At 28.5% G+C, this 11,641-nt stretch overlaps 1 protein-coding gene across 1 annotated transcript; it reads right to left on the bottom strand.

Moving 5' to 3' along the window:
- Positions 1-7,311: 7,311 nt before the first annotated feature.
- LOC149882050 (uncharacterized) lies at positions 7,312-11,597 on the bottom strand. The gene is made up of 4 exons (XM_090066178.1): positions 10,268-11,597; positions 9,729-10,009; positions 9,104-9,337; positions 7,312-7,558 (listed from the first exon to the last, which is right to left on the bottom strand). Exons 1-4 carry the CDS (start codon positions 10,752-10,754, stop codon positions 7,394-7,396), a joined length of 1,167 nt encoding a protein of 388 aa, XP_089922304.1. The 5' UTR covers positions 10,755-11,597; the 3' UTR covers positions 7,312-7,393.
- Between the last annotated feature and the right edge of the window lie 44 nt (positions 11,598-11,641).

Raw genomic sequence — 11,641 nt, 5'->3', positions numbered from 1 at the left:
AATTGCCTGACGATTACTTCACTGCCATCACAAAGAGAACTCGGCAATAACAAAATGTAATTTCTTTTGTATTGCGCCCTAAGCTAACTTTAAAATGTGAAGACCTTTTTTTTAGACCAAGTTTTTAGTCTAAATGATTGATCGTAAACTTGTTTTAAAAATGTTGCCATTTGATGTATTTTTCACGATGTATTTTTTTAAAAAATTTGTTTAATAATAACTCTTGTAACCCTAATCTGATAAATAAAGATGTGTTTTCTTCCTGCCTTTTTTCAAAAATAAATTACCGGAGCCATTAATAAATTACCATTTTTTCAAAAATAAATTACCGGAGCCATTAATAAATTACCATTTTTTCAAAAATAAATTACCGGAGCCATTAATAAATTACCATTTTTTCAAAAATAAATTACCGGAGCCATTAATAAATTACCATTTTTTCAAAAATAAATTACCGGAGCCATTAATAAATTACCATTTTTTCAAAAATAAATTACCGGAGCCATTAATAAATTACCATTTTTTCAAAAATAAATTACCGGAGCCATTAATAAATTACCATTTACAAATAGTAATTAACAAAACGACTTTCAAGAAAAAAAGAATAAAAACTGGAAAAAGAAACTTAAAAAACCTCATCAAACTTTGTAATTGTGTGATCCAAAACTATTGATTAAAACTTATAATACATAAAACATAATATAGAAATCAACTTCAAACTGAGTCTACAAACAATCTTTTCAAAAAGACTCTTTTCACCTTTTTTTCTTCTCCATCTATCATAACGAAAATTATAAATGCTTAGTATACTAGGCCCTAGGTTTCACAAAACAAAATATAAAATTTTATCATTCCAAATCTTACTTTGGAATCTAACGATCTCTCTCTCTCTCTCTCTCTCTCTCTATATATATATATATATATATATATAAGCCTCTTTCGGCGCAAAAAGCAAAACATAAACGTTGTTAAATTCAATCTGTGAACGTAGTCGTTCTTCTTCAAATCCTGCACTGATTAAATTTTTAATGCTTAAAGATGTAAGTCGCGCTTTGTAATCGTATGCAAACTTTTTTAAGCTCAATACTTGACTTTCCTAACGAACAAACGGAGGAGTAAACGATAAAATTGTTTTGTTAATATGCAAGGACACAAAACACACGCTTATTTACGAAAAGAAATAAACCCGATCTGCTACTAAAGAAAATTATCAACCCACTTCTTTTTTTTGAGAACTCTTTTTAATCGCATTTTAATACTGTATCTTTTAGTTCAGCAATCGAACGTTACATCGGTGGTAAAAGAATATTTTTTGAGTGACTTTTGATTGCATGTAATTGCATAATAAATATTGAAAAATATTCTTAAGTTAAACATTGAAGGGTATTTATTAAGTAAGACAAGAAAGATTATTTTGTAAGTATCATTAGTATATTTTATTTCAATTGAGGAATTATTGCATCTAACTAACGGTTGGCAAATTGGTCAGTAAAGTTTAGTAGCACAACTTAATTTTTTAATTGTTGTGTTGTTAAATTTTTTGTTGTTGTTGTTGAAAGTTTGGTTTAGAAAATTTTTTTTTAAAAAAAAATTTATAATCAGATCTATTTTGTTTGTTACATTTTACAATCTCAATGTTCGATAGAATCAAAAATGAGTTGTACAACCTCTATCAAAAAACATTTGTTTATCTTACAAGAAAATCCGTTCCATTGTATGGCAATGGGATACAATCAGAGGTCTGTTCTTCGTTGGATTAAGATTCTATGGAAAAATGGTGATCTTAAGAGGAAATTTGGAAGCCGGTTAAAATAGCGACCAAAGGTAACATATTGAAGATAGATAAAAAATCAAATCATCGTTCCGGTTGTCCCCAAAGACGCGTCGTCAGATCATTTGGTTCCACCCATCAAAACATCAGCGTTATTTTAAAAAAATATACCATTTGATGACGAATTCTACTTCACGTTGTCTCAGTCACTCTGAAAATGATTGCTTTTACTCCAATGACAAAGACAATACACCAAAGGATGTTAAATTTAATTTTTAATTTAAATTCGAAAAAAAGTTTCTTGTGTACCTATGCATTTCGCCCGAGGAAGCCTCGCGTAGTCTCGCGTCCATTTATTGATCAATATTTGTGAATCAAAATGTCAATTTAGAATGTTGCATGCTAAGGTTTTCGGAACCTTTTCTTTAGAAGCACAAATTCTCAGTTGGCTACGTGTTTTGGCCAGACTTTGGCCAAACTCCAGGAGTACCTCAAGAGTAGAAACTTTAATTTTGTGCTAAAAAAATATAAATCTAACTAATTTGTAGAAATTTGAAAGAAAAAGTGTACGATAGTGATTGGATAGAAAAAGATCTTGAGAGTTTGAAAAATAAAATAATTTTGTCTGACAATAAAATGGATTTGAGTGTAATACAAACTGAAGGAAAGACTTGACCACATTCTTCGTTATAGTGTCAAATATTTATTTTTTTACTTGAAATTATAGAGTTTTTTTTCTTTCTTAAAAATTTTTAACGATAAGTTTCTGAATAAAATTGACTTAATTTAATATAGTTTACTGAAAAACTTTATTTGCCACCCGTTAATTGTATTAAGATTTTGTTGTCAAGCTTTAAGTAGATCTAAAAAGTTCGAAATCAAGGAATCTACCGCTGCACGAACCATACACACATTACACACACCCACAAAATAATGAGGGCAACCTAACAATCCAATTATAAACACCCTAACAAAACAAGCCCATTCCTCAAAGACTAAACAAATATTAAAAAATCCTCACTATATTATGCATTATTTAATGGTCATCTCAGAGTTTTTCACTGAAAAAAATTTTCAAACGTTTTGTTTCTGTTTTTGACTCCAACTTTTCATAATTCACCATTTAAAAGTTGAGAAAAGAAAAAGAAATTTGAAAATTAAAACAATTTAACAGTGGCACAAAAAGTAAACTACATACCATGTAAATTACATTTATTAATAATTTATTTATTTCACTTATTACATTTGTTAATAATTAATTTATTGGTAAATATTTTTTTACATTATTTGGTTTTCGATAAATAATCAATCATATTTGTAAATTTAGTTGCTTGTGCCCATTAGGATGCCATTCAAAAACAAAATGTTTAATTTTGAACTTCTCACACACACCCAACCCCAACCCTTCCCCCTCTCCTAAATGTGTAAGTTATTTGAAAAGAAAAATTCTGGCAAAATTTGGAAATATTCCTATGATATTTACTGGTAGCTCAACACTGACCAAGTTTTATAATTTGCGACATTTTTTAATGCTATAATGTAATATTGATTATGCCATCACAAATCAGAGTACTTCAAGTTACTCAAAAAGTAGAGTAAATATTGCCATCAATTCCTTCAAACGTTAATAATCAATTGTGTTATACAACTTAACATTAACATAGTAAAACAATGACCCAAAATTTCAGCAAATACTTATGTTGGCAGAGGTGGATGTTGCTGAAGCTACAGCTACTTTAGAAAAGGCGTCACACAATAGCGTATACAAGGAGACTTACTCATCCTGTCAAAAAAAAAGATAAAAAAAAAAACAAGTAATAAACATTTACTAAAAAAATTTACTAAAATATTTACTAAATTTACTAAAATATTTTACTAAATTTACTAAAATTTTACTAAAACATTTACTAAAAAAATTTACTAAAAAATATAAAAAACTTTGGACGGAAAAGGGACAAAAGAGGGAGAAAGAAATTAAAGAAAAACCAGCGAGAGCCCTGGCATTTTTAATAAAAAAAGAAGAAAGAGTGTAACCCCCATTACGCATTATCCACTAAGGAAAATTACAACCACTAAACATCAATAATATTTATAGTTTAGATCTTAGTTCACTATTTTTATGTAAACATAAAGACATTTGGTTGAAGTCGCAATCCAATTCGAAGATTTGTCAAGATATATAAATATAACTCTGCCATTAAGACTTAGTTGTGTACATCAATTAACATAAGTATGCGTATGCATAAGTAAGTGAACAAATGAATTGTGGAAAATGTTTATGAAACTGTTATTGACGGAGTGCATAAAAATTAAATAAAAGTATAATAGAAAAGCTCAAATTAAAACTTACTGATAGAATTTTAAAAGCAATAAAACTGAGTAAAGATGTATAATTTCTAATTTTGGTACCCATTCACGAATTAATGGCTACTAAAATTATAAATCATACATCTTCAGAGCTCTCTCAAGTGATCATATTTCCATCACTCCGACTTCAGAAACAATAGGATGATTAAAGCTACTTGTTAGCGACCTTTTTTTCTTCGTAAGGACTTTTTTAGTTAGAGTTACTTAAAAACGACTTTTGAACGATTCTACTTAAGGGCTGAACATAAAATCTTGTTCTATGCCTAAGAAAATAGCTGACCTCTAAAAACGGTTTTCTAATTCAGCTCGTCTTTTTCGTCAAGTTCAAAAAATCAGAAAAAATCAGAAAAATTGGTAGAAATCAGAAAAAAATCAGAAAAAATTAATAAAAGTCAGAAAAAAACAGAAAAAATCAGAAAGAGTCACACAACCAAAAAAACACTATAGATGAAAGATGGAAAATTTTTAAAATAATAAAAAAAATCTTTTCAAGTGGTTTTGTGAAATGCACCATACTCAACATGCAACTAAAAAGTTATTTTTGTAAAAGAAGAGTAAATAAGTTTAGCTTTTTTATAACTTCTTAAACTTGAATCTTTTTAACAAATTTAAAAAAATCATTAGGTAAATATTGAAAATTATGATCTACAAAGCGCTTAGTCAATTAGTTTATTGAACGCTATAGGACTTTTTTAACAAGATAAACTCAAACTTTTCGATCTTGACTTAAGAAAAAAAAATTATTTTTTTTAAGTTACTCGAGGCATATCAACGCTTTTCGTGGTCGAGGTTGTTCCTAATGGAAACTTGATCGATATCTGCTTAAAAGATGCTGATTGCATTATCATTTAAAGCCAGAAGCAAATATTAAAACCATTGGTGATGCAAATTTTAATAATGTTAATCTTATCAGTTTTTTTGTAAAAAGCGTTAAAAATTGTCTATTTGAGGTATTAGGATCATTTAATGTAAGTTGAAGTAAACGGGGTTATAGTAGTTGAGCAACATCATAGCTTCATGCGTTTAAAAAGCTTGGTTTTTAGTATTATCCACGTTAAGCAACTCTGGTTTATTTAGAGGCAAAGAGAGTATTGATTTCACCTCATAAAGACTTTAAGTCAAAATTAAAAAAGGTAAGAATAAATCCTAATCAAAAGGCAATTATACATGGTGTAGAAATGTGTGGCTAGAACTCCTAGCAAAGAAAAAGATCACTCGGATATACAAGAAAAACTTTCAACAAAAATTAACCAATATACATGTAATCCAAGCTCATTCCCAAATAAAACTACTCGCCATGTCGGTATTTTAAAAAAGTTATTTACCCACGAATTAAGCTACAAACGGACTGTAAAAGCAATCCTTTTAAAAATGAGAACGCTTAACTATCCAACCCTCATTATCATAACTCAACAAAACTTTAAAACAATCCCATAATTCCATTTACTCTAAAAAGTAACTAGATTTTCTTATGAAAGTTAATGTTTTTATTTAAAAAGTAGCGGACGAAAAAACATACGAAGCGTTGCTCATATGACAAAAATATGCTCGATCTGCAACTGAAACGAAATTGTCAACCTACTTCGTTTCTTTGAGAAACTCTCAATAATCTTGAGAGTTCCTCAAAGAAAAGAAGTAGGTTGACTATAAAACCATATCTCTTAGATATGGTAATGGATAATAACGAAATTGCATTTTTCAATTCGGCAACTGAACTCAATTTAGTGGTAAGACACAGGTGGGGCACAGAGGTCAAGTTTCTCCAAAAATGCGAAAAAGTTTTTAATGATAAATTTCAAAGTAGATGATAGAAAGAGTAGATAGTGATAAATTTTAAAGTAGGTTAAATATTTACTAATTAAGATATCAAAAGAACTTGAGCTTCAGATGCGCTCGAATTTTTAAATGTGATAATAAAAATTATCACATTTAAAAAATAAATATTTTTAATAGCAAAATCATAGATATTGTAATACTAACTTTATTAAGTGTGTTGTGTATTATTTTTATTTTTAAATTTTTATTTTACTTCTTAAACCTATATTATTTTTAACCTTGGTCACATGATACCGTGGTTGTCAAAAGTAGTTGCAAACTCAAAACCTTTAAAAGAAATTAAATTAATTTTAAGGTTTGAAATTTACAGTTTTTTTTAGTAACCTATAAAAAACTAATTTCGCATTTTCTTAGTTCAGGTAGGGCTTCATTTTGTATTTTGAGTTTCAGTTTTTTAGCATCATAAATGTTAGCACCTGTTCGAAATTCTGATAAAATTCAAAAAACTCTTTACTGTTAATTTTCTAAATAATATCTCCTAATCCTTACAATCCCAGTAAATAATATCTCCTAATCCTTACAATCCCAGTAAATAATATCTCCTAATCCTTACAATCCCAGTAAATAATTCCTAGGGTTTCTTAAAAAACCCTAGAAATTACACCTGGTCATTCTTACTCAATATCTTGTTGTCAAGTTCTGAGAAATTTTGAAAAGATTCTGATAGGATGAGAATTCTGAAAAAGATTTTGGTAATGCAATTTCTTACTTAAAAGTAAACTTGGTTTGAGGAGTGAACGTCAGAAATGTTTTTTTTTAAAACAAAGTTCACTCCTTCAATAATGTTTCATTCAAATTTTTTCGGAAAATTGTTGTTTTGAGTTAATTTATGTGAAAATATTTTTGAAAATACTTTTATATTGCATAATTTATGTTTATTATTTAACAAATTTAATTTTTTTACTGTGAATATGCTGTTTTAATTTTCACGAGATTTTAGGGAAAGTGACCACTGTGTGTTGTTACCCAACACACAGTGGTCACTTTCCCTAGTTAGTAACCACTGCTTTTCAATTTTGAATAAATATCAAGTGTTTTAGTAGATATTAAAAACCTCGATTTCCAATTGTACATTTTTGAATTAGAAATACTTATATTGCGTTTTATAGTGCGCGCTTTTAACAGAATACCGAAAAATTTATTAATGCGCCACAATTTCTGTGAATTGTTTTGTATTCATAAATAGTAATCCCTCGCTTAGATAATGCCCTTAAGATTCCTTGAAACCCTTGACTTAGTTCTCCTGCTTAGGCCTGTTTTGTGGTCTGCATTATTTTCGTCTTTTCAACCGTTCAAAAAAAAAAGAAATTCACCTTTTTTTTGAATAAACAAATGAATAAAAAAATGTAATTTTATAAAAACTCAAAATATACAAAATTGTTTAAAGTCTTGTAGATATTATTTAACAGCTAATGCTTATTACTCATCTGTTCTCAACTTTTTGGTCGGAGACTGAACTTCAGTAGACTCTATGCTAGTTGTAGAGGATTCCTCAACCAGCCCTGTAGCTTTTTTTCTTAGTTTGGCCAATCTTTCATTGGTATCAACAATTGAATTTTTGATTTTTTCAATCATTTTGTTTGCCTTTAAGAAAAATAAAAAATATTACATTATACTTCAGCATAAAAATCGAGGCTACTATTATTATACAAATTACCGCTTCTATTTCATTGTGTCAGTTTAATGCTTACAACCAGATTCATCGGTATCAATTTAACTTTACATAAATTTCTGATAAAAAATTTGTTATAAATGTTCCTCATTACTTGATTTTACCTACTCTATCAGTATCTTGTTTATGCCCTTCTACTTATCGCTATTAGATACTAATTGCAAATATTCTTTATTGTAACCAGATCGGTTTCAAAGATGAGGAAATACAATACATTAGTCAGATAAACACAATACTTACAATAAAAATTCTCATTCAAACATGAATTAAGTTTTTATTTGCAACTTTTAATTTGCATTCAAAATGTTAAAACACGGCTTAGTGTACTTTCAGTTTAATAAAACTAAAAGCGATATTTACTATTGGTGGTGTTTTAAATTTTGTTTTTTGTTAATACATATATTTTTTGATTCTTTATACCATTAGTATTGTCCTAAGTTCCCTTCAAATGTACCAAATGCGCCAGATGCACTTTCTAGTTACGTTTCATACTTTACTTACTCCAATTTATTCAACAAATCGTAACATTTCTTGTTCCGAAAATTTGAGATGACATTTTTTTCTCACGAGAGAAATAAATCAATGCATATTCAGTTTACCGAACGTTACTGTTTAAATAATTTAATTCTGCAGAGTATAAAACTTTTTTTTTTCACTACAACATGTCATTGTAAAGTTAATTTAAAATGTTTTGTAGCATATTTTTGCCCCTTCTTGCCAATATTGTTAATAAAAATATGTGATTCTATTGCCATTTCGTATTGAGAACCATTTTAATTAGAGCCCACTGAGAAAGATTAGAAAACGTTTACCATTAGCATTAGCTATTCCCAAATCAAATTGTCTCCTGATCCTTAGCCTCAACCTCAACTCCTGTACTTCTTCAATCTAAATCTCTAACTCCTTCTTTACATATCCTTACAAATCCAATCTATGTTGAATGCAGTTAGTTTATTTTAGTAATGATAACTAGAATGCATACCTTCCAGAAATAAGGTATTTTTTTGCGATTGCAGTCGCGCGCCTACTAATTTTAATAAAGCATTCTTCCAGAAAATTTTGGTAAATAGTTTTACTATTAATTGAGTGGCATCCTAGTGTAGATTGATATGCAATTATAGTTAATCTAAACCTAAAAAGAATTTATTTTTTTATAAAAGATGTTTTATTTTAATAAAGTAAAATCCAATTGCGAAAACAACGTGGTGGTCGACATTTTTGAAGGAAGATTGAGAAACATAATATTTCTCTTAAGGACCAGGCGCTAATTCATCTTCCATAAACTACGTTGCAATCTTTTGATATTATTATGGCTGAATTGATGCTTTTGTTTCTATTCCCCATATAGTCAGCTCTAGCACTTTATGATTAGATCTTTTGATCACGATAAAAATCAAGTGAAAAGAAAAAAAAAAAAAAAGAAAAAAGAAAAAGAAAATTACGTGCTAAAAATTAACCTCATCTTTAAAATTTTTGGCAACTCTTAACATTTTGTCAGCAGACTTTTGCATTTCAACCCAGTCTTTTATGCACTTATCCGCAAGTTGGATGGCTTCATGCCCCTCAATGGATGTGGGATCAACAATTAATTGGAGTGCCGAAAGAGCGAATAACAGTGGAATCTCGTGATAAGTCCTATCCAATAAATTGCTTATCATAAAGTAAGGTTTTTTTTTACTTGTTTTGTAGACCTAAAAGGAAAAAAATAAGATATGGTTTAAACTACGAACTGTAGACGTTTTTACAACTTGTGTAATTAAATTAGTTTATAAATATTTTTAAGTCATTAGGCTGTTAAATTTCTCTTAGATTAAGCACTCACAAAATTCCTAAAAAGTTACTCTATCAATAGACACACACACACACACACACACACACACACACACACACACACACACACACACACACACACACACACACACACACACACACACACACACACACACACACACACAAATCTTTCAATTTTTTTAGTGATTAAGTTTTCTTCTAAAGAACGCACAGAAATAAGGTATTGTATTATTGTAAATAAGGTTTGTTTGTATTGTTTGTAAATTTATTTTGAATAACTTTTTTTATTACCTTGTATTCTTGATACATGGTCTCAAATCTATTTTTCTTCGCAATAAATATGCCGCACTTTACACAAGAACTTTTATCCAGATCATCGATAAACTTTTTGACTTCTACTTCAGAGATGGGATGCTTCTGGTAAGGTTTAACTACAACCATAGCTTTGATGTCAGAGCTTTCAAAACCTACAAGAATCTCCTCCGTACTGCTTTTAGTTTTTCTCTCCGGCTTGAGAAATGGATGCTGTTTTAGTATATTCTCTACGGTAAGTTCATCGTCAGTCCTAATTTCTAAAATGTATTAAAAAGTTCAATTCAAGTTAATAGAAATAAATAATTGACCAAGAAAATAAATATTAACATGATGATTACATGATTTTTAGGAATGTAAAAGGTAGTTGGATGAATATAAAGAGCAGCTTAATAGTTTATGAGCTTAGAATAAATTTACAAGAGGTTGGTAAAGAGGGATGGGGGTCAGGAGTAAGTTTAAACAATTTTTCTATTTTCAACACGGATTCAAACCGTTTAATTAGATTCAACACAAACCTGGTGATTTTTCTGGTTTCTTCACTAAATATTTCATATCTTCCTTAAATTTTCTCAAGGGTTCCGTTAATATTTTATCATACTCGCATTTTGTTTGGTGAATATTTAGAAGCTGTGCCTCAAGTAATCTGTTTTTGTTTTTCATATTGTCTATGTCATTTTTATATTTCGTTTCGTAAAGTCGCTCTTTTTCTTCACTAATTCTTTTACGCTCAGTTATTTGTTTTTGATGAAGTTTAAATCTAAAACGTTCATTTTCGGTCTTACGATTTTCCTTTGATCTTTCGATTGTTTCTTTTAAACTTTCATTTTCTTTTTTCAATTTTTCATTTGCTTCAAGAATATCGAATGTTTTCTTTTCACCGTTCTCAGCATTACAACTGTGATAAAAAAATTTCGAACATTCATTCGCAAAAAAGATGTAATCGGAATCGCTGAGTAGCCCAAAAAAATCCGAAGCCTCTTGTTTGGTTTTATAGACCTTCATTTTAAGATTAATTCCAAATGCAGCTTTTTTGCTTCTAAACTATTAAATAATGTCCAAAAAACGAAATTTCAAAATTGTGAACTAAAAAAATTAAATGATCAACATAAAAAATGAGCATAAACTCATGAAACCGATAGAACTCGAATCAGAAATAAATATTTTTAAGCTTCTAATATAAACACAATACTCAGGTAAAGAATTAAAAATATAACAAAATTGAATAAATTGAAAAACAAAGAGTTATTACTTTTATATACATTTATTACTTTTTATTTACTTTTATAAACTTCAACTTAAGTTGCAAAACAAAGTAGCTAAAATATCTCCCTTGTTAAAGAAATATCAAGTCATAAAAGTTCTTTTTTTTTCAACAAAAAACAATGTAATTGTTCATTGCTTTAGAAAATTTACCAAGCTGCCCCTAACTATATTGAAAAATTTTGGTTGGTGTTATTAAATATAATTATTTAACTAAATAATAATGTAATCGAAAATTCAAATATAAGAGAAAAATACCTTTTAAAGAAAATACTTTTAGAACTCACTCAATTAGTTATGAAAACTTACTCATTCGGTTACGAAGATTATTTTGTAAATTATAGATAATAGTAAACTTCTCACGAAAGATGTGTAAAAAAAAAATTTAAAAAATGTGTAAATTTGAAACCGTTATTTTTAAAAATGGTTGCAGTTCAATATAGCTGTTAAATTAAATTGTTATGAAAAGTAACTAAAAACCTACTCACTGTAAAATTACTCACTGATGAAATTTTATCGAACATCACTAAAAACGCCAAAACACAAAACGTATTATTTTTTATATCTTTTTACTCGAATCTCACAAATGCAATCTTACTGTACGTGCAATTTCTGAATAAACGATTAGA

The sequence above is a fragment of the Hydra viridissima genome, unplaced genomic scaffold (genome assembly GCF_058129835.1).
Source record: "Hydra viridissima isolate aposymbiotic clone 2 unplaced genomic scaffold, HvirCarnegie_v1 scaffold_11, whole genome shotgun sequence".
Taxonomy (NCBI): domain Eukaryota; kingdom Metazoa; phylum Cnidaria; class Hydrozoa; order Anthoathecata; family Hydridae; genus Hydra; species Hydra viridissima.
Note: the sequence above shows the minus strand (reverse complement) of the source record. Positions and strands in the feature narration are given on the sequence as shown.